This window comes from Phascolarctos cinereus, unplaced genomic scaffold (assembly GCF_003287225.1).
Source record: "Phascolarctos cinereus isolate Bilbo 61053 unplaced genomic scaffold, phaCin_HiC Scaffold_1;HRSCAF=81, whole genome shotgun sequence".
Lineage (NCBI taxonomy): Eukaryota > Metazoa > Chordata > Mammalia > Diprotodontia > Phascolarctidae > Phascolarctos > Phascolarctos cinereus.
In genome coordinates this window covers 45,192,011-45,215,571 of record NW_027555514.1, presented here as the reverse complement: position 1 = coordinate 45,215,571, position 23,561 = coordinate 45,192,011, and the positions used below count along the sequence as shown (strand labels likewise).

Here is a 23,561-nt window from a genome sequence, read left to right as displayed (position 1 = left end):
CAAGAATACTGCAGCTAGCTAGTGGACTTTTCTGTGGTCCCCTGACTGGGGTTAGGGGAGGGATGAAGCAGAGTTGGGGTCAGGGGAGGTTCTGTTACTCTCTCTTTCTCAATAGAGTCAACCTTTCCTATAATTCTTCCTTCTTGTTTCTAAGCCATCTTTGTCATTATCAGACCCTTTCTTTCACAAGGGGCCTCCTAGATATTCTTGCCTTTGGGCACCAAAATGTTTTCCTCGGGGCTAACAATAAAGCCTTTCTCAACTTGCACTCTGCAAGTGCAAGTCCTGTGTGAGGTATATTGATCTCTCTCATTGATTTAAGTTTCTGTGTGTGCGCGTGCATATGTGTGTTCAGCATTTGTCTGTCTTTAAATGCTGAATTCTTGAAAGAGGATTCTTCGAAGCTAATTCTAAAGATGATGATGCTGATGAAGTGACATTCACATAGCACTTGAAGATTTGCAAAGCGCTTTACATAAATTATTTCATTTAATCCTCACTACAACTCTATGAAGTGAGTAGATATTATTATCCCCATTTTATAGATGCGGAAACTGAGGTCCAGAGGGATTAAAGAATTTGCCCAGTTAATAAGTGTCAGAAGTAGGATTCAAACCCAAGTGTCTACTGAATCCAAGTTCAACACTCTTTCTATTATACTGTAAGACCTCTCTAAGGACCTGGTCTAGAATAAGAAAGAATGTTGGTATTCATCCAATACAACGTCCTCATTTTCTATATGAGGAAACTGAGACTCAGCTGTCCAGGTTAGTTAATTTCCCTAAGGTCATAGCAGAGCAAAGATTAGGACACCCCTACTTAAGGGTTTGTATCTTTTCTTTCCAAGTCTGGGTCCAAGAAAGAACAAATGACATGGTTCTACTTGTTTCATTTAGGGATTTCCTGAATGTTTCGATCCAAACTCATTTAGCGTGGAATTCTTATATATTGGCACTAACATATCCTTGGGTCATCTCACATTTGTCTAGTACTAAAAGTTTGAAAATCCCTTTCATGTGCCGTGTTTCATTTGCTCCTTACCCTAAAGGAAGACAATCTTGTGAGGTAAGTAGGGCAGGTTACCTTCTCTTCATTTTGTAAATGGAGAAACTGAGGCTCAGTGATATTATAATACCTTCCCAATGTCATGCAGTAAATTAACGATGGACTTACAATTTCAACCCAAGTCTCCTAATACCTAACCTAATGGTTTTCCTACAATACACCCCCTGCAAGTTGACTTTATCCATTTACTAGATGATCTCTTTCTGTTATTTTTAGGAAAGTTTTCTCTTGTTGATAAAATCTGTTTCATTACAAAATAAAGCATTTTTAACTACTACTTTTCCTCTTATTACCAATTTCTCTAGCAATATTGTTTTCCCTATTGTTTGGTTTCTCTTATGTATTTTTTTTTCAGCAATGATGTTACTTTTGCATTTCCCCCTTCCCTCTTGGCTCTATTTGCTACTCACAAGAATGAGGACCTTACACTGATTCTTTATATAGTCTTTCCAGGCTAATTTCCTGCCACCTTCCCCTTTTTTGTTTTTACTCTCAGCCTTCACCTAAAATGAAGGCAAACAGATGCTTTGCAAATGAATTAGCTAATGAATTACTGCATTAGATGTGAACAGTCTCTACTTAACACCTAACCTAGATCCATCTTGTAAAATATTTATTCAAGATGTGGGTCTCAGATCATGTGTTTGGTCAAAGTATTGACTAGCTATATGGAAATGATACACCCCAAGACTTAACCCAAAGCAAAATGGCATACTGGAAAGGGCATTGAAATGGGAAAGATTTCCAGATTCAAGACCCTGCTCTGCTGCTCATTAGCTGTATGTCCTCATACAACACTTAACACCGCAGGGCCCTAGTTTTACCAAGGAAATTGCCTCCTGGTAAAGATGATGGACTCAGCGTGCAGAATGAGACAGACAGACATTTTCAGACTTGGACAATGTAGGGATTTGTTTTGCTTGACTCTGCATATCTTCCTATTATACCATAAGACCTCTCTAAGGACCTGATCTAGAATAAGAAAGAATGTTGGTATTCATCCAATACAACTCCCTCATTTTCTATATGAGGAAACTGAGACTCAGCTGTCCAGGTTAGTTAATTTCCCAAAAGTCATAGTAGAGCAAAGATTAGGACACCCCTACTTAAGGGTTTTTTTCTTTCTTTTCTTTCAGCTGGGGGAAAGAGGAAACCAGTAATATGGTTAACAAAATTTTAGAAAAGAAAGTCTTTAAATGCACAGGAAAGAAGTTAGTAGGAAAGAGACTAGCAGGACAAATTTGAAAATAACATTTTAAATTTGTTATGTTTGATGGGAAAAGCAGACTGTGCCTAGTGCAGAGGCCCAGATGCCCATGCAGTCCTTTTTTTCTGTTCTGCTTTGAATATGAAAATGATCATATTTGCTGTTCAAATTCAGAATAAAAAATTTATTTTTTAAAAAATGAGGGGATAGTAATTTCCAGTTCTTAGATTCTATGATAAAAGTCTTATCCTTCTGCCTTTTCTACCCCTAAAGATTTTTGTGAGGAAAATAAATGAGATGATCCACATAAAGTGCCTTGTAAATCTTTAAGAGCCACATAAATGCCAACTGCTAGCATCGTCATCATTGCCACCAACACTATCATCATCCTCACCAGTATCAGAGTGATTGGTCTAGGCACTTGGCCACCAATGTTTATTAAAACTCTTCTATGACTTCAGGAGTTGCTATGGCCAAAAAAAAAAATCATCTCCCTACAGCTATTGTGAGCTTCTCTGCTTAACTAGGCTGGTTCTGGGACAACAGGAAAATTACTGGGTTTGTACTTGAAGCCTTTGCAGCTTGGTAGAGTGCTAATGGTGCTCGTTCTCCACCTGGGCGACCATGAGACAAAAAACAAAAATTCATGAGATATCATGAGACAACAAATACCAAAATAGCTTTACAACAACAATTGATCTATGCCCCAGGTGGCAGTCTGCTTTTTTTTTTTCTGTTATCATCATCATCCCAGTCCCAGCCTTGGTTCAGATCCCATCTCTACCACTCACTACCTGTGTGACTTAGGCCAAAGCATTTCATCCCTCTTGGTCTGAGGGTCTGCATCCACCAAATGACAAGATTAGACTTGACGTGGCGTTACTTTCAGTTCTAAATTTGTGATCCTCTGATCTTATCATCATCATATCAAACAATATTTGACACCAATTCTAGCAAACCAAAACCATTTGGACAGTTCCTCTGATATGTCAAATATAATGTGTCCCTATGTATTTTCCCATCTTTTTCACCTGGGAACATCTTTCCACCCATGTATCACTCTTTATATATTGGTGAGCTCCACTCAGAACCTCCCTCCTTTTTGTGGAAGGGTGGCTACGTGTTCTTGATTTTCTCTCCTAGATCTGCTTCTGACTCTCTGGATTTCACTACCATCTTCTCCCCTCCCCCACTCCACTCTTGCCTCTTAGTTTCATTTATTGGGTTATCTTCCCCTATTATAATATAAGTTCCCTAAAGGCAGGCGAGGTCTTTCTTGTTTATTGTGTTTTCATCCCCAGTGCTTAGCACAGTGCCTGGCAAATAATAAACGCTTGATAAATGCTCCTTGACTGCCAGACCCATCTTACCCATATTTTATTAGGTTTTCACACCAAGAAAGGTCCCTTTCCTCTCTCATTTTCTCAAGAACCAGCACTTTCCCCAACTCCCTTCTGCATTGGTATATGCATACCCTTATTTGCAACTTACTCTAATTAAAACTACATCAAATTTCCTTCTTGCTTAATGCAAATAGAGGAGCACAGATTAAAAGCATCCTTGTGATTTCTCGGTAAGTGTAAAATCTATGATGTGGACCATGTGAGGCAGGCCTTAATCACAAATGAGCATCTATTTAAGTCATCCACTCGGGACTCACTGTGAGCACTATGCTAGGTTAAACATTCAATGGCATCTTTTAATCCAAAGGAAATAGCTTCTTATCCAGTCTGCTGTTTAAGCTTTCCTTCATGCCTTCATATCTCCTTCTTGTTTATTGGGTGTCCAGATCAATACCCTCAAGGCACTTTTATCTGGGCATGCTCCACAGGTAAGACTCTGTTTTGCAGTAGTTATCATGAAATTATCAGCATGATCCACCTTAGCTGGACATTCTCCTCCCCAACTGATATTCATGCCACCTTGCGCATTTCCATCTACCCTCCAGGCCCTCTGTGACTAGGAGAGGAAGGTTTGGGATGAGAGATTCTTTTCATATTTGTCCCTGTCTCTCACCCTGAAGGCTTTTGAACCTTTCTTCCACCCCGCCCCACACTGTGACATGATAAGGACCACATAAAAGCACTCTCCAATGCAATGATATCTCTATTTATTGCACTCATAGAGGGTAGCACATTGTTTATTCAGACCAACTGTGACATAAGGGAGGGAAGGTGATCAAACATTCCAGGCACGAGAGTCCTTGATTCCTTACGTCTGGGAGCGTGCAGGTTGTCAGATCTGTTTGCTATTACCCCTGTTTCTGCTTCCCAACAGGGAGCACACTTTTTACATAATCAGGAAACCAGCAAACCAGAACATAATACATAACTTTTTTTCTTATTGTTTTTTTAATTTCTTAAGTCATTGGGCCCAGCTGGTGACTTTGTTCTCTCTTGGTGAGTTAAAGCAAATTATAGATATACAAACCTCTGGCTATCTTAAAATAGAGGTGGCCTCTTGCTGAACTAGAGGCTGAGAACTAGTAAAATTAACTTAATTTATTAAGTAAATTAAGCAAAAGAACCTTTGGATGCAGAAATAACATTGATTTGAATATTTATTTTCTACACATTCCTTCGATGTTAAAAATGTATTTCATCTTAATGGGCACTTAGGCCAGCTAGGTGACATAGTGGATAGAGTGCCAGCCCTGGAGTCAGGAAGACCTGAGTTCAAATTTGACTGCAGATACTCACTAGCTATATGACCCTGGGCAAGTGACTTGATCCTGTTTGCCTCAGTTTCCTCATCTGTAAAATGATCTGGAGAAGGCAATGGCAAGCCACTCCAGTTTCTTTGCCAAGAAAACTCCCAATGGGGTCGTGAAGTCGGACACCACCACAATGAGTCAACAACCACAACAATGATAACAACAACAAAACTGGCACTTAGAAAAGTTTGCAGTCAATGTGGTACAGTGAATAGAGTGCCAGCCTTGGAGTCAAGAAGACCTACATTCAGTTCTTGCCTCAAATGTTTGCTAATTGGGTGACCCTGAGCAAGTCACTGAAGCTTTGATTTGGAGGGTCTCAATTTCCTTATCTGCAAATAAAAAGTTGTAAATTTATAGAGATCTCAAGAGTGGCAACTTTTTCTGGTTTCCCCAGGAGTGGAGAATTATTACATATTAGTCCTACTCATGATCAATATGTATTTTCCTGAATGAGCAGCCAGACATGAGAATGGGGAAGAAGGGCAAGGGTAGAGCCAAGTCAAAGGAAGCATGTACCATGACAGCAATAGGCCATAGCACTCCCATCTCCCCTAAGGTGCTTGGCGTCTACTTTTCTAGACAGTAGTTTCTAGCAGATGGAAAAGTCTGTCTACAGCCAATAACACACAGCTGCCATGGCAGCTGAATAATTCTCCTGGGTTAGCCAGATGCAAAGCCCCACTACACTAGACATACAGGAAGAAACAGCAGGAAGACTCTTCTCCCCTCTGTGGATCTGAGACAGTGTTTTTACCACATTTTCTAGAGCCAGAAGGGGAGAGTCCCAAGGGTAGCTATATATGTTACTGTGAACGGTTGTTTAGCAAACTGCAGTGAAGTATGGAAGTCAACATAACCATTTCAAATTACTTGATCCCTTCTGTACTTTTGACTTCTCTGATCATAAGATGAAAGCTAGCTACCAAAAATCTTTCTTGAAGTTCTGTGCAAAGCTACAGATCACATACACTCGATAAGTATTTGTGAAATCAATTTGAGCTTCTCAACCTCCCTCCCCTCACAGAAAGTGTCCAGTGAAATATTAGACAATATAAAATATAGAGTGTAAGCTCCTTGAGGTCAAGGAATAGCCCATTTTTATGTGGTATCGCCAGTGCCTGGTACTTGATAATTGCTTTTGACTGATTGATTTGTGTCCCTAGCACATAACATACTGCTGTTATGTGGTCAGTAATTAAATAAATGATTTTGGTTCATTGAGTGATTGTTTTGACCAAATGAAATTATTGTTTTGCAGGACAAAGAATACAGTCTAATTCACACCGGACCTCACTCAAGTCCCTTTGTGTTAACCATGTTTTGAAATAGTGATTTTTAAATCTTGCTTTTCATTTCTTTTTAAAAATATTCTGGTATTTTTAATTCACTGCTTGCTTACATGTTTGACACAGAATCTGTCTTTTAAAATAATATGGTTATATTTCTGTTTCATCCCAAACAACACAGAAGCTTCATGTTGTGATTAATGTGATATTCTGTCTTCTCTTCCTTCCCATGTGTGGGCCAAATAGAAGTACTCGGCTGTGTCCCTCTGCAATATCTCTACAGAAGTCCTCAAAGTCATCAACGCCACAGAAGAGTTGATAGCAGAATCAACTGGTCCCTGGGATTTCCCAGCAGATCCTCCTGAGAGAGAGAAGGGGGCGTTTCCTCTCGGGACAGACCACGTGAGACTCGATGAGCAGCTCACTTCACTGGAAGAAAATGTAAGTGTGTGTGGCAGGGTGGGCCCCACGAAGATTTGATCAGTGATGGTTACGTGATTCATCCTGTGAGCGGACACCTAACCTGTGACTAATTGATGTCACAGAGCCTGGCACATAGTAAACAATTGTTGCGTTCTCAAAGAGGACAATTAAAGAAATGCTTGTTGACTTGGTTTGTCCACTTAAGCCAGGAAACAATGAAGTCTGGTTCAATGGAAAGAAGGTTGGGGGCATTAGAGGACCTAGTTTAAACACCCCTTCTGGCTTACTATGTGTGGAACCATAGAAGAGTCAGTTTCCCTCTGCAGATCCCTCAGTTTCCTCACCTGTCAAATGAGGGCATTGGATTATTTTTCCTCTACAATGCCTTCTAGCCCTGCATGGGTGATATTCTATGAAACAGACATGGCTCCCAGGGGCCGTATTAATTCTCCAGACTCCGCTAGTGCTCCTCTCATCCCGCCCTCTCCAACAATCCCCCACAAGGTCGTAAAGCCTAAGAGTCATATTGGAGACAATTGCTGCAGAGGGGGAGATCTTGCACGTGAACCCTGGTTAGTACAGTGTACGGGAAGCACTGCGCTTGCATCCGGAGACTGCAATCAAACCTGCATGTCCTTCCCAAGTGGAGGCAGTGGATAGTGCATTGGGCTTGAACTAGAGTGACCTGGGTTTAGACTCCATCTCACACTAGCTGTGAGACCTTGGCCAAGTCACATATCCTTCCTAGGCCTCAGTTTTCTGCTCTCTAAAATGGGGATAATAAAAATAAGTGTAGCACTTCACTTACAGGGTGGTTCTGAGGCTCAAGTAAACTAGTGCAGAGAAAGCACTGTGCAATCCTTAGCAACTTGCCCGAGCTTGAGGCTCCTCATGAGGACAACGAGGGGGGTGGGTGAGATGACCTGGGAAATCCTTCCTAGTCCTAAATCCTACAGGCCTGTGATTTCTATAGTGCTGGACAGCACCTCACTTACTCCTCACAATAATTTAGTGAGGGGATGGGAAGGGTGACTCAGCCAGGGTCACACTGCTAGGAAGTGAAAGAGCCAGGACCACTACCCAGCTCTTCTTGACATCTGGTCTGGGGCTCTTTCTTCTCAAGAAGTCAAGGTGACGTTCACATCCCAGGCATCAGAAAGAAGCAGAAGGGAGAAGGAGAAAGCACTACCCTGAGGACATATCATTGTTTACATCACCCTTCCTGACTCTACCAGTGTGGGCTTCTGCACCCACCAGGGCCATGCATTTTGGACTGGGTGTGTGGGGAGAGGGGAGTAGGGGAGGGAGGCATGTGTTTGATTTAAGCAACTCTGTGTTTTTGGGGGGGTCCTTAAATTACAAAGCAACAGAATAATCAGAGATGGAGAGCCCAGAGAGGTTGTTGAATATATCAAAAACAGCAGTAACAACAACTTGACCTGAATTGAAATCTGGCCTCAGATACCTACTAGCTATGTGACCCTGGGGGTCCTAATACCTGTCCCATTTAACTTACAGAATTTTTGTGAGGTTTGAATGAGAAAATACTCATAAATAGGTTGTAAAGCATGGTAGGAATGTAAATTACTCTTATAGGTGGGCAGCTAGGTGGTGCAATGAATAGAGCATCAGACTTGGAGTCAGGAAGACCTGAGTTCAAATCTGGCCTCAGACCTTCCTAGCCGTGTGACCCTGGGCAAGTCACTTTACCGTTTGTCTCCATTTCCTCAAATGTTAAATGAGCTGCAGAAGGAAAAGGAAAACCAATATCTTTGCCAAGAAAACTCCAAATGGAGTCACACAAAGAATCAGATATGACTGAACAACAATTCTTACTGTTGTTATGACTGTGCCTTATAGTCAATCAATCAACTAGCAGTTAAGCACCTACTTTGTGCCAGGCCCTGCGTACTACAGATAGAAAGATACAAATGAGCCATTTCCTACCCTCCAGGAATTTATGTTCTATTGGAATTAAAATCCAAATGAATCAAACAGGTTTGAGATGAAGCAGGTTAGGAAAGGTCTGTAGTCTATACAGGAGCTATCGAATAGCTTCCACCATTGCCTCTGTGTGGTTCCTCATTTTGTGGGGGAGGGGATCTCTGATTCTCAGAATCTGTGCTGCAGAGCATAAGCTGTCCAGAGTGGAAAAGCTGGTGATAAGCTGCCTTCTGTTATCCATAGACTGTAGTAGAGTAGAAGAATGCCTCTTTGGGGGCCAGAGCACACGGGGTTCAAATCCTAGCTCTGCTTCTTACCGCATGTGTAATCTTGACCCACTCACTCACATCCTCTGACCCTCAGTTACTTATCTGTAAAGCGAGAGGTTTGGACTAATCGTTCCCCACTCAAATCTGTGAAACAAAGCTCCAGTCTACGTGCTGAGAGGCTCATCACTGGACTGACTGCAGGCTGATAAATTTCTCCGTCAGAGTGCTTCTCAAAGACCACCCACTAAACCCTAGCAAGGTCTCTTAATCTGGGGTCTGTCATTATTTTTTCCTTTGATATTTTGATGACTATATTTCACTATAACTGGTTTCCTTTGGAATCTTTTGTATTTTATTGCATGCCTTTAAAAACACTTTCAGTGAAGGGGAATATATTCTTCACCAGATTGGGGGGTAGAGGAGAAGTCGACATAAAAAAATGCTAACAACTCTTTCCTTAGAGGTTCTGTAATCTGTGACTTGGGATGCAGGGCTCCTACCCACAAAATCTCATATCCTTGAAGTCCTGAAGTATTATATTTATATACACTTAGGCTTGAATCTTGAATAATATCCATTATCAATATTATTAATATTAAAATGTTATACTTATTATCTACTTAGGCAATAATAATAACAATAATAACAAACATTCAGCTAACGCTGTAAGGTTTGCAAAGCACTTTACAAATATAATCTCATTACTACAACCTGTTACCCGAAATCGTTAGGTTTAACTTACAATAGACATTTCTCCTGACTCTTGCTTTGAGCGGCAATGCAAGGCATTTAACAGGACTATTTCCCTGTCAGATAGGCTGTTATATTTCAGATGCTTTCACTACACATCACACTCGGCCCTGTTTCCATTCTCATGTTCATTAAGCCTTCCTGTTCTGAAGATGTCTGCCACTCACTCAGAATGTAAGTGACACCAGTAATCTCATCTGCTCTGAGGAGATAAAAGCAATGATTTTGTATTCTTGGGGAGAAGATGCTATAAGGCGGAGGCTTTTGAAAACACAGGTTTTCTTGTCAAGGAGTTTTCAGACGTCTCTCAGGCACTTTCTTCTATATGAAAATATTGGCCCCCAGCCCTTCCTTTCCTCATTTCACTTTTAAAATTAATCCCTCCACATTCCTGTGAGCCTATTCTAGGTTGTTTTATGAGTCAGGAAGAATTAGGAGTAGTGGTGAAACATCCCCTACCCCTTGTGAAAAATCTGTTGAATTTGTCAAGCCAATGCATCTTTTTGTCTTGTCTAGGAGGGAATCCAGAAATGAATCAAAGAAACAAGACTGGCCTTAGTTAAAAGAAAAAAAAATTTCTAGACTCTCACTTGAGAGACTGAGGCAGGTGATTTGATTAAGTCTTTGTTTCTGTTTTGCTTTTCTTCTTAAAGGCCTTTCATTTAACTCTTTTATCTCATTCTGCAAAGTCAAGGCAACAAGTATTTATTAAGAACTTTTACTATGTGCCAGTCAGTGCTAAGCATTGGGGATACAAGGAGAAGTAAAAGACTGCTCTTAAGGAACTCGCAATCTAATGAGGGAGACAGTATGCAAACAGCTGGGTACAAATAAGCTACATACATGATAAACTCTGAGGGAAGGGACTAGAATTAACAGAAAGTGGAAAAAGCTTCCTATGGAAGGTGTGACTTTAGCTGAGACTTGAGGGAAGCCAGTAATGGAGATGAGGAGGGGGAGCTTTCTAGGCATGAGAGTTAGCCAGTAAAAATAGCCAGTGGTGGGAGATGAATACTTTATAAATACTTTATATACTATATAAATTTGTTGTGGAGTCATTTCAGTTGTGTCTGATTCTTCATGACCCCATTTGGGGTTTTCTTGGCAAGAGGCGTTTGCCATTTCCTTCTCCAGCTCATTTTCCAGATGCCCTCCACCAATGATGCTTAATTGTGATGTAAAAGGGAAGGGACCATGGGCCCTCAAAAATGATCAGTCACTAGAATGTGATCTCAGTTGGGTCCTTCCAGATTGGAAAGCTTCTAGTCTAGGCCTGGTGATGGGCACAGTGTCTGTTATCAGGGCAATGTGGTAGAATAGAAAAGAACGTTGCCTTTGGAATACTCACAAGAGGTAAAGGCATGAGAATATACTACTCTGTCTTCTCTGTGCATACCCAAAAGCGGACTGACAATGATGAGACATTCAGATAGGATCAGAAACTCACAAGAGGAATGCAAGTAAAAGTCTTTCAAACCAGTCATTGGGTGCCCATATTCAGTGCTGCTGAAGAAAAGTCAAGAGTGCGTGAGGACAGTGGGAGGAACCCTCCTGAGATTGCTATTACAGAATCATAGATCTAGGCCTAGAAGGGCCCTCCGAAGAACCCAGTCCAGCCCTCTCTTCTTACAGAAAAGGGAAACTAAGTCTCAGAGAGTTCATACCCAAAAGACATGCAGGTTATAAGGAAGCAAAATCAGGATTCCAGTCAGGTCCCTCAACTCCAGATCTCCAAATTCAGCCTCTTTCAACCATGCGCAAGTTGAGAGAGCTGAGTTTCACTCCACCTATCTACCAGTCATGTGGTGTTGGGCAAGTCACTTAGCTTCCCCTCCTCAGTTTCCTCATATATGTAAAATGGGAATAAAGACAGTGAGGTGACACCATAATGTACAGAGCACAGGCCTGGAGTCGGGAAGACCTGAGCTCAAATCCAGCCTCAGACACCCACTAGCTGTGTGACCCTGGACAAGTCACTTAACCTCTCTGCCTCAGTTTCCTCATCTGTAAAATAAGCCGGAGAAGAAGATGGCAAACCAATCCAGTACCTTTGCTAAGAAAACCCTCAATGGGGTCACGAAGAGTTGGACAGGACTGAACAACAACAAAAAACAACATCTCATCTCATGTAAGGAGTCACATGAGAGCGCAGAATCTCAAAGTTAAAAGAAACCTCAAAGGTTCTGTTTTACAATCTGTGCATCAGCAGTGAATGTGTAATATGTATTATTATTGAGAAATTACTATGCTAATAATGTCATTTTTTGGAGCTGACGTTTGGTATCATTCGCATGTGGAAAGAGCTAGCTTCTAGTGTCAGAAGGGATTTGGTCCTGTCTGTGTGTAATCTTAAGTTACTGAATTCCCCCAGGCCTCAATATCCTTACCTAACAACCGGCTCTCCTTTACTCAAAACTTTCTTACTACTGAGGGCACCCCTATCCTCCCAGCTCTCAGGCTCAGAACTTCAGCTTCCAGCTGAATTCCCCACTTGATCTCCACCCACATATTCAATCCATTGCTGAGTACTCTTTCTACCTTAACTACATCTCGCTTTTTCCCCCTTCTCTCCACTCACACTGCTGCCATCCTGCTGCAGACCTTCATCACTGCACACCTGGACTAGCGTCCTTCTCACTGGTTTCCCTCTCCTAACTGTCTCTCCACTCAGCGGCCAAAGCAGTTTTTCCAATAAAACGTTCCCCAACTAGTGCCAAAATCCACACCGATCAATCAATTACAAACATTTATTAATGCCTACTATGTACTAGGGGCTGGGGATACAAAGACTAGAATGAAAAGGTCCCTGCCCTCAGACAGCTTGCATTCTAACTCAGAGTTCCCCTGGCTGTCATTTGTCTCTCTTATTTGTAGGTGTACCTGACCGCAGGCACCGTCTATGGGTTAGAGGGTCAGCTGAATGAACTGGAGGATGCTGCCCGAAGAATCAGCAGCACCACGGGGGAGTCGGAGCTTGCCGAGCTAGAAGACCAAGTAGCCACAGCAGCAGCCCAGGTGCACCATGCAGAGCTGCAGGTGAGAATGTCTCTTCTCCTCATCCCCAGATGGTAATAGTACTGAGTCATGAAATCACGAGGTGTCAGAGCTACAAGGGATCTTAGAAGTTATCTAGTCTAAACCACTCCACCCACTTTACAGATGTGGAAACTGAGGCACAGGGAGAGAGAGATTGACTTGCCCAAGGCCACAGGAGTGGTAAGTGACAGAGCTAGGTCTGTACTATGCCATGTGCTTCTTCCCTCCCTGGTTCTACCACCCTTTCTATGATAACCTCAATAATAAGTATCCCTTTTCTGTACTCCAGGCTCTCCGCAAAACTGCTTGTTTGTCTTGCTCCCCTAACATAGCCCCGTTCCCTGGCAAATAGCACCCTCAAATTATGTTTTTCTTTCTGTTTCAAAACTCACTCTCAGAAGAGTTCAATGAATTCATTTAAATTCAGATAAAAATGCATAATAGCAACCTGTGCTCCAATAGCATAGCCATGGAAGACCCATAGTCACCTTTGTACTGCAATGAGGTGTCAGGATAAGGCTTTAGTAGAGGATAAAAGTATGCGCATATTGAAAATACTTATGCTATGTGGCAATTTGGGGGTATAAAAATTGTCTGAGTTGCCTTCTTAGAGGTTCTACCAGCATGCTAGAGGGCCTCTGAAAGTAATTTAATATTCTTTCTAGTGTCCTGCCTATCTATATGTTATCTCTTGCTGGAGTGACCTCCTCCTTACCGCCTCCATTTCTAATCATGTTTCCTAAGGGGCGTGTGTGTGTGTGTGTGTGTGTGTGTGTGTGTGTGTGTTTTACTTCTCACAACGAAGTCATGATTGGCGATATCTTATTGATTACTTAGGTCCACTATATGTCTGATCACTGTGCTTTATGTACCAGTAATTTTGGTTATTTGGAAATTAGGGTATTCCATGATATGCCATCAAATGGAATTACCAATAGTGTGTTGGTCTTTAAAAGTGGGGGGATTATACCTTTTGGTGTAATGGTCATGTTGAACACATGACACTGCTGGAAGAATAAAATAATCTATTCGAAATGTTTTCTTATGGTCACTTCTAATGTTCCTTTAGTTGAAGACTGAGTATGTTGATCTTTACTCCGTGGGAATATAGACTTATTGAATATAATATGTTTGACTAGTCATGGTTTTATGTATTTGGAAGACTTTTAACAGTCTTATTCTCTTCTGCCTGCCTGCCTCCATTTTTCTGTGCTTTAAGATTTCAGATATTGAGAGCAGAATTGCAGCCCTGACATTGGCAGGGTTGAACGTTGCTCCGTGCGTCCGTCTGATGAGAAAACGGGATCAAAAGCAAATGAACCAGGTCCTTTCACTTTCTTTATCAACACATTCAGCACCTGGGGAATTCCAACGGGGAGGGGGGAGTCTTTGGCTTTGTAAAAAGTAGATATGGTGATTCCTGTGTTCTGTTCATAGGTACAGACCATTGACACATCGAGACAGCAGAGGAGAAAACTTCCAGCCCCACCAGTGAAAAGTATGTTTTAAAAACATCATTGAAAATTAGCTATCTAAATTGCATGATTCAAACAGAAAGGGGAGATTAGAAATGTGATAAATCAAATGCTCTGTTCTTCTACATAGCCCTTGGAGAACCTTTCAGCCAAGGCTTCTCAGTAAACCTTGTCCCTCACTTACTTTTCAGATGAGAAAATGGAGGCTGCTTCACTCACTTCTGTTAAAACATTTAACCGGAATTTCATACTCCAAGGGTCTATGATGCAAAGGACTAAAGAAAGAAAAAGTACTGCCAAGGACTTGATGGTAAATTTCACCCTTCTCCTTCTCATTTTCCCAATGGATGTTAATTCCAGGCAAAAGCGCTTCTCAACTTGAACTCTGGGAACCACGGCCTCTCTTTTTGTGGATCCTCAGAGTCTAATTCACAGGATGACAAAGAGACTGTCCTGTATTGTTGGTTATCTTTCTTTCTTCAGTTAGCAAGCATTCTCTGTTTGGCATTCAAAGTCCTTCACAACCTAGTCCTTTTCTTACACTGGAAATCGTAAATAAACTTCTTGCACTTTATACCCCTCTATACATGCTACAACTCAGCTCCCCTGGTCCACTTGGTTTTCCTCCCACATGACACTCCACCTCCCATATCCAAACCTTTCAACTGGCTCTCCTCCATTCCTGGAATGTGCTTCCTCCTCACCTCTCTGACTCTTAGCCTCCCTGGCTTCCTTCAAGACTCACCTCACATCCCACTTCTTCGGGAGGTGCAGGTGTATGTATCTTGTACATACCTAGTTTTTTGTATGTTTTAGCCCCAATTAAAATATAAGTCCCTTCAGGGCAGGAACCCTAGATTTGCCTTTCTTAACATCTCTAGCACTTTAGCATAGTATCTGGTACATAGTAAGCACTTAATAAATTCTTGTTGACTGCCAAAAATGTGCTTACTGTGTGCCAATCATTGTGTTAAGGACTGGAGATGCAAAAAAAAAAAAAAAGCAAGCCCATTCTTCAGGGAGCTTACATTCTAATGCCATGTATTCTAAAGTATGTGCCTTAGTTGCCAAAAAGACCATAAACTCTTTGATAGCAGGTGTTGATGCATCTTCAACACTTCTCTGCTTGAAGGCCATGTCTTAAATAAGGAAATACAATCCAAAGCACCTGCCTCCCAACAACCTACAGTCTAATTGGAGAGATAAGGCTTACCTGCATGAAAAAAAAATAATTAACATTGGGCAGTATATACTAAATTCCAAACAAGTACTATGGGAAACTGGAGAAAAGAGATCTCACTTAAGCTGGCTGGTCGGGGAAAATGAAAGGGAAGTATTTGCTCTAGGCCTCTAGGGATGGCTAAGATTGAAACAGGGGAGAGGCTTTATGAACATTACAGAAAATTGCAAAAGCAGGAGCGAAATACAAGGGCTACCTGATCCTTTAAGCCATCCCTGATAGAGTGGTTGAGCTTTATAATCAGGAATATTTTCCCATCCAAATCTCCCTGTTCAGGTGTAAAATACTTAGAAGTTTTTCAGTGCCTACCTCCTACATAACAAGGTAATTTGTATTTTCTTACTTAAAAAAAGCAAGCCATTGATGGAGAGAATAGCATCTCCGAGGAACTGACAACAATCTGTGTACTAGTGTGTTACTGGTTTTTTTTTTTTATCTGCCAACCCTTGACTAAAATGAATAGCTTGAGCTTAATTTATTTCCCATGGCTTACTATGTGCCAGGCACTATGCTAAGTGCTAGAGATCCTAGGAAAAGCAAAAATAATGTCTCTGCTCTAAAGGGACTCACATTCTAATTGGAGCTACAACACACCAAACACTAGGTATATACAAGATACATGCATATGTGTGTGTGTGTTTGTATACATGTATATATATATTTACTATATATAGACATATGTAATATATACAGATACATATAGTTATTTGAGTATATAGATATAAATAATAGATAGTTTGTTTCCTCCACACCTCTGACTCCTGGCATCCCTGGCTTTCTTCAAGACTTCGTTCAAATCTCACCTTCTGCAAGAGGTCTTTCCCAATTTCCTCCTGCTGCTAATGCCTCTTTGATGAGATTTCCTTTATAATATATCCTATATTTATCTATATTATATTTTATATACTGCATGTATTTATTATATATTTAGATCTAAACATACTATATATATTTACCAAATATCTATATGTCTCTGTATATACCATATACATAGACACTATATAGATAGATTATATCTATATTCACTATAGATAGATATAGATATAGATATAGATATAGTCAATGGAATCTCATCGAGGTGGGATTAATGGCAGAGGGGGATTGGGAAAGGCTTTTTGCGGAAGGTGAGATTTGAGCTAAGTCTTGAAGGAAGCCAGGGATGCTAGGAGTTAGAGGTGAGGAGGAAGCACAATCCAGGGATGGGGGGTACCAATGCACAGGTTTGTCATGACCATGGACACAGACTATATAATGCTTCTAAAAGCAAAGTTCATGTTGAATGTGGTTTCCCACAATCTCTGGAGCTTTTTGCCAGGGATATTAAATTCAAATGAACAAGCATTAAGCATCCACTGTGTGCAAGACACTGGAGGCATGCCCTTGCCCAACCCACAAAGAAAGAGAGACAGCATATGTTTGTGGGACTTCCAAAACCCTTTCTCAGAATAGCTCTTACATCTGTGGCCCTCAGACTTTTCAATTTATGCGCCATACCCTGCTTAAATCCTCTGCAAACAATTTAAAAGCCACCATTCTGTCTCGCAGACCCTTGCAAAACAGCTATTCAGGGCACTTGTCTGTGAAAGCTTCTTCTAAAGTCCAAGAATATGCGGCAGCTAGGTGGCACAGTGGATAGAGCACCAGCCCTGAAGCCAGGAGGACCTGAGTTCAAATTCGGCCTCAGACCAAACACTTGACACTTACTAGCTGTGTAACCCTGGGCAAGTCACTTAACCCCAATTGCCAAAAAGTAGTAATAATAAAGCCCAAGAATAAAACAAGAGGTCCAAAACTCAAATAGACTGGCTTATCTCTTCTAAGTCATCATCACCCCCTAAGCAGATGTATGAATTTATAACTTCCCCTAAATTCTTTTGAGTTCCAGTTGTGTGTAGTCTGCCCAGGAAGAGGCCAGAGCAGGAGCATAAAAATTTAGAGCTGGTGGACACCATAGAGAAGTCAAGCTAGTCCAGCATCCTTTTACCAAGTAGGTCTAGAGAGAGGCTGAGATGTGCCCAGGGTTGCTGAGTGAGTAACAGACTGAAAATTCCAACCCAAGGCTTTCCACTGCTCTATTAAGCCCCTTACATAATCTTCATAGGTTTTATAGTTACTAAAAGATAGGATCAGAGAACTAGATCTGGGATCGCAGAGGCCACTGTGTAGCTTGAATTCACCTATATATGTACCTGTTATCCCCTTATTGGAATGGAAGTTCTCTGAAACCAGGGGCTCAGCACCTAGCACAGTGTTTGGCATATAGCTGCTACCTAATGAATGTGTGTTGATTAATAGATTGACCTATTCTAACCCCCTCATTTTACGGAAGGTAAAATTGAGGCCTAGAAGAATTAACTTGCCCAAGGTCACACCACTAGTAATGGTCAGAGATGAGATTCACTAAGGTGGTTCTTTCTGCTGTGGGGTTTTTATTTGATTTTTCAGTCCATGTTCATTCATTCCTCCATTTCTTCTTCTAAAACATTTAATCACCACCCTTCTGTCTAAAATAACTGTATATTTTAGAGTGGCAGAATAAGGTACAATATATCATTTGGGAAAATTCTGGAGAAGGTGCAGCACTTTTCTATGAGACCTAGTGGATTGTTTGTCTAAATGCCAGCATAGTCTTTGGACCAAATAATTGTTGCTTCTGATAAGAAAGACTTAAGAAAGAAGCAAAGGCACCATAGCACAGTGAATAGAATGCCAGACTGGAAGTCAAGAAGATCTGGGTTCAAATCCAAATTCTGACATTCACTACCTGTGTGTCCAGTACCAGTGTGGTGCTGTGGAAAAAGCAATGACTCTGGAGTCAAAGAAAGATGGTTTAAATCTTACTTCCATGCCTAATACCTGTATGGCCTTGAACAAGTCACTTAACTTCAAGGGGCTTCTGTTTCTTTCTTTGTAAAATGATAGGGTTGGCCTAGATGACCCCTAAGGTCTATTCCAACTCCTAACCTCTGTATTCTTCAGGCAACTACCTAAGACTTCTCTTTTATACCATGCTATAACAATGGAAGGAGTCTTCATACCCCATGCCAACCCCCAGACCTTCTATCTATTTGGTCACTAAGAAAGCTCTAATGTAGAAACAGCCTGGAGTTGTTAAATGGACAGTTATTAGCTTCATAGATATTTTTATTTTTGCTAAGTGGCCAATCATCTAGTCAATATTTTACTAATGTGTCATTTTCTCTTTCTCTTAGGAACCAACTGTAGGATCCGCCATAATGTTTTAGTGGTACTCAACTCCACTGCCAATCACACACTGCCTCCAGCTGTATACACCAGTGCCTTTCTTGAACAGCCATTGTATACAGTATGTCCCATAGAAAATAGGCCCTGGCGGAGCATTGCTTCCTCTGGGAGCAGGGCTTTCTTTTCGTCTTGGATACCTCACTGAGAAAGCTGTCCAAGGCTTCAGCATTCTGGTCTGCTAGTGGGAACATTGCCTTATGTTCCCTTGAGACTCCAGGAAAGATACTGAGTTTCCAAAGCAAAGCTCTTTGTTTTACAAATGGCATTTTTTTTTCCCTGTCAATCAATTGTGCTAAAGAATGTCGTCTTTTAAGATAATATATGTGGCTTTATTATTTTTTTTGGTAGCCCTGATTCCACCAGATGTCTATCAAAATTCCATCTGGCAAAAAAAGTAAATGGCCATCCTACTGGCCCCTTAGTGCTCACAAAGACCTCCCTGACTTATGCATGCTAAGGAAAACGGACCTGGTAGTGAATGCTACTTTCACTGATATTGGGAGTGGTAGGGGTGCAGTTTTCGTTCTTAAAAACAAAAGGAAAAAAGCTACTAATGAGCAGAGGCATCTGTTTATCTCTTCTCCATCTGCCAGGCTTCTGGCTCATGGCTCTTACAATTATTTTTATTAATTTGCCGTCACAAACCATGATGTCGTGTTCTACCAGGATGGTCCCTGATGAAATGAATATGGCACAGCTGAACAAAGACATGCATTTGCTCTTTATCGCCATCTCAGGAACTATCATGAGATCTGAGCAAGTCACTGGTACCTCGACACCTTCAGCAACAATTGGGGATTCATTTATTGAATAGGCGCCCATGGACCTCCTTAGGACTTAGACTTTCCCAACACCAGAGGAGAGAAGTGCTATGGGAAACACAGCCCATAACTCACCTTCTGAGCATTATCCAAAGTCAAGGTTGTGCAATTTAGTTAGCCCGCACATTCACATTATGCTACATAGCTTCCAAAGTGCTTTCCCTCCCTGTGAGAGGTAAGCAGTGAAGATACTAGTATCTTCATTATACAGATAAAGTCACCAAGGCAGAAGTAAGACTCTAACCTAGTTTTCTCATTCTCAAATCCAGCACTGTCTCTCTACTAGGTAAAGGTCTATTGGGTAGGATTCTAATAGAATGCAAAAGATAAGTTGAATGCAAAATTACTTACTGAAAGCCAATTGGAAAATAATTTTTTTTAGGTCTCAAAGTATCAAATTGTTTCAAAGGAAATGCTAAGTACCTTTTATTTTTTCAAAAAAAATTACCATAAGCAGAGTAACTCCAAATTGTAAGTGTAGCATCAATAAACTATTATGTTACTCTGGGCATGTGTGGACAGCAGGAACACATACTAAATATGTGTCAACTTGAAGTCTGTTCACAAAAACAAACAAACCTAAAAACTTCATTCAGTAAAGTGGGTCATGTTTATTCATAAGTTATTAAGGGAGAATCTAATTAGGAGGGTTGGATTAATTGGGATAACTAAAGAAAATCTCCCTTTGCACCATTTTTAACCTCTAGATGGTTGATTTGTCTGTTACACACATTCCCCAATCTTGAGAGCTGAAGGTATGAGTCATGAGCTGACCCTGACGGTGGTTTGCGTATTTGTCTAATTATAATATTTACTAATGCCGTATATGTGTTATCTAACCTAAAAGACTCATTTGAATAGAGTAAATCTTTGGCTTTTGTTCCACTCGTGTGATTTAAAACAAAATGGAGAAGAAAGAAGCCCACAATCCAAAAAAGCTCTGAGTTCAGAATAGAATGTTTTCCATAAAGAGGCATGAGAAGAAGCTACTGTTGTGTTAGTGTTAAAAAATATTCCGTCTTCTTTGACAAAACTGTGTCCTGTGTAAAGCATTGCAAAAAAAAAAAAAAAAATCCTGCTCTCTGGCATTTGAATTTTTACAAAGGTTTCCTTGTGCCAAATCTGTGTGAAGATTTAATTTTACCATTCAGAAAAATCACAAAAGCATATGTTCTATCAACACGGAGGATTATTTTATCATCAAGTGATTTCAATCTTTAGTGTTAATATTTATATTTAGATTAATTTTTATAAATGAAAATATTTTAATGGTTTAAGAAAATTAAGATGCTTTAATGATTTCTTTAATGAAGTCTGAGTACAAGTTAAGCTTGCCTTCATGTTATCTGCATCTTTGCCAAGAATTGCTGTTGGGAGAAGTGATAACAAAGTAAAAGTCATTTATGAAAAATTATGTCTGTGCAGATGTGACTGATTTTTTTCCTAAAAGAATGTAAGTCAGCTACACACACACACACACACACACACACACACACAGAGTTAAAGGGGTGCATGCTGAGTACTCTCAAGCTGGAACTACTAGCATGATGGGTTTGACTGATGTTTTTTCCTAAATCAGATGTTTTTTCTTACCAGATGGACTGATTGTTTTGGCCTCAGGGTAACAGCCTTAAGTTTTTCTCTGCATCCATCATGCAGTCAATGCCAATGCCTGTTGAATTGAGTTAAATCACAGAATGCTTTCCCTCCTGTCCTTGAATGACTTCTCAGGTTAGACAGCTTGCGGCAAGTCTGATGTTAATGAAGAAGTCCCAGGGCCCTTGGGCTCTTAACCTGGAATTCACTGTCCTTAGATAGATTTCAGGGGTCTATGATCTTGAATGTGAAAGAAGTTGAATCTATTATGAGGAATGAAGGGGAAGAAAGCAATGATGATTTTCTTTGCAGCACTGACAGACCGAGCATTCCATGGAGCCTTATACCTGCCCTAGCTTCCCAGAGTTTAGGGAGGGACCATATTGCCTGCCCATCTCTTGTGGACCATGAGGCTCACCTCTTTCCTATCCCAACATGCCCCTTCAGCTTGTATTGGAATGCTCCAGTAGCATGAGATGAATTCTGGATACTAATAGAAGCATGGAATCTCTGCCTAGTCTGGTGTCCTTTTAGGAATCCTGAGAGAACAGGATTCTGATTGGAAGACAGGCTTTCCCCAGATGCCAGCCCTGAGAAATCAATAACTTCATATAAATCACACTTGTTTGTTGAGTAGAGATATGGCCAAGAAAAAAATACCTGGTTTTTGTTGTGTTTTTCTTTTGGTCTAAATCTGTGATTGTATTGGTATAAAGAGAAGAAACCCCTTTCAATCAACACAAATCAGCAACTTCTCAGCAACTTAGAGTCCTAGTAAGTTAGGGAAAGGAGAAGCTGAGTGACTTGTCCAAGGTCACACAGTCAATATAGGTCAGAAGCAGGACTTTACTTCCAATCTACCTGACTCTAAGGCCTGCTCCATATCTATTAGGCTGTACTAGGTTTTTATCCAGCTTTCTAGGTATCTGATAATCCCACTTATTTACCAAGTTCTAGGAGGAGCCAAGAATTTAGCATAGTATTCAGTCAGGACCTGGAACTACCTTATACAACCGGTGGCTCCCTGTATGTGAGAGAGAGAGAGAGAGAGAGAGAGAGAGAGAGAGAGAGAGAGAGAGAGAGAGAGAGAGAGAGAGAGAGAGAGAGGAAGAAAGGAAGGAAGCAGAGAGAAAGGAAAAGAAAGACAGAGGAAGGAAAGGAGTGAGGAGAAAAAAAGAAGAGAGAGAGTCACAGATCACTGGTGACACAAATTCTGATTAAATATAGTTATGATTAAAAACGTGATTATTGACAAATTGTGATTAAAGCTGCTTCCATCTGAAGGAACTTGTGAGTCATGGAAGAGTAACATGGGAAGGATGTACAATATCCATTAGTAGCTTTTTAGATTTCTATGGAAAGCAAGTAGAATCTGGAATCAGAAGCCAAATATGAGGCCAGAAGAGGAACTCCTGCCTGGGAAGGTGGATCATGGGTGGAAAGCTCTCTGTTCAGTAAGGATTTGGAACTGTTTTTTTTTTAAGACAATTGGGATTAGGTGACTTGCCCAGGGTCACACAGCTAGTTAGTGTCAAGTGTTTGGTCTAAGGTCAGACTTGAACTCAGGTCCTCCTGACTTCAGGGCCAATGCTCTACCTACTGCGCCACTTAGCTGCCCCTTCAGTAATGATTTGGCTACTGATACTTTTAAGTACATCCAGCAGCAGTTAGAATGGGCACCCTGCTAATTTAGGAGGAAAGCTTGACTTTTCACTACTGGGTGAGTGATTCACAATGGTTGAAATGTGTTGGCATTGAAAAATGTCCCTTCAGCTTAGGCAATAGGTGCCTATGGTTTCAGATGCAGCCTGACAGATTCAGAATACATGTCATTGGGCTGTAGTTGTCCTCAGCATCTACACAACAAAGTCAAGGTTTTGAATTGTTAAGTGCAGAATGAATGGAACATTGAGGTTAATCTTAAGGATTTATGCTAGTCATGTGCAGTTGAGTCTGCTTCACTGATAAGTGTTAGCTGTGAAAAGAAAAGAATGAAATGGCTGTGTCTCAATTCAGCTTACCTGTCCTACAGAGACATACACAGAATATCAGTGTCAGAAAGGGAACTCAGAGGCCAACTGATCTGCACCAGAACTGGAATCCCCATACCTGACAAGCAGCCATCCAGCTTTTGCTTTCAAACCTCCAGTGAGAAGAAGCCCCTTACCCTTAATCCCCTCCAAGTAACCATTTCCTCTTTTGGACAGCTCCAATGTTAGGAAGTTGTTTATTTTACCCATAAATGTGTCCTCTCTGCCACTTCTACTCATTGATTCTGGTTCTGCCCTGTGGAGCCAACTCCCTCTTCCACATGTTCTTCTATCAGCCCTATGAGGGCAAAAGTGAGCAAGTTTCCCATCAGATCCTGCCCACCATGGGCCCCTTCTAAGGAGAGAGAATTTTATGCTCTCCAGCTCAGCACCTGGAACAGAGTCTGACACATAGTGTGCTTAATAAGTACATGTTGAT

The 23,561-nt window shown here is 41.0% G+C and overlaps 1 protein-coding gene across 1 annotated transcript in view; it reads left to right on the top strand.

The window, feature by feature from the left end:
• Positions 1 to 20,910, top strand: part of MYRIP (myosin VIIA and Rab interacting protein) — a 431,689-nt gene extending 410,779 nt beyond the window's left edge. Inside the window, 6 exon segments of the mRNA XM_078151731.1 lie at positions 6,521 to 6,715; positions 12,535 to 12,696; positions 13,916 to 14,020; positions 14,134 to 14,194; positions 14,363 to 14,481; positions 18,624 to 20,910. Coding sequence (XP_078007857.1) covers positions 6,521 to 6,715; positions 12,535 to 12,696; positions 13,916 to 14,020; positions 14,134 to 14,194; positions 14,363 to 14,481; positions 18,624 to 18,656 — 675 coding nt within the window. The 3' untranslated portion in view covers positions 18,657 to 20,910.
• The last annotated feature ends 2,651 nt before the right edge of the window (positions 20,911 to 23,561 follow it).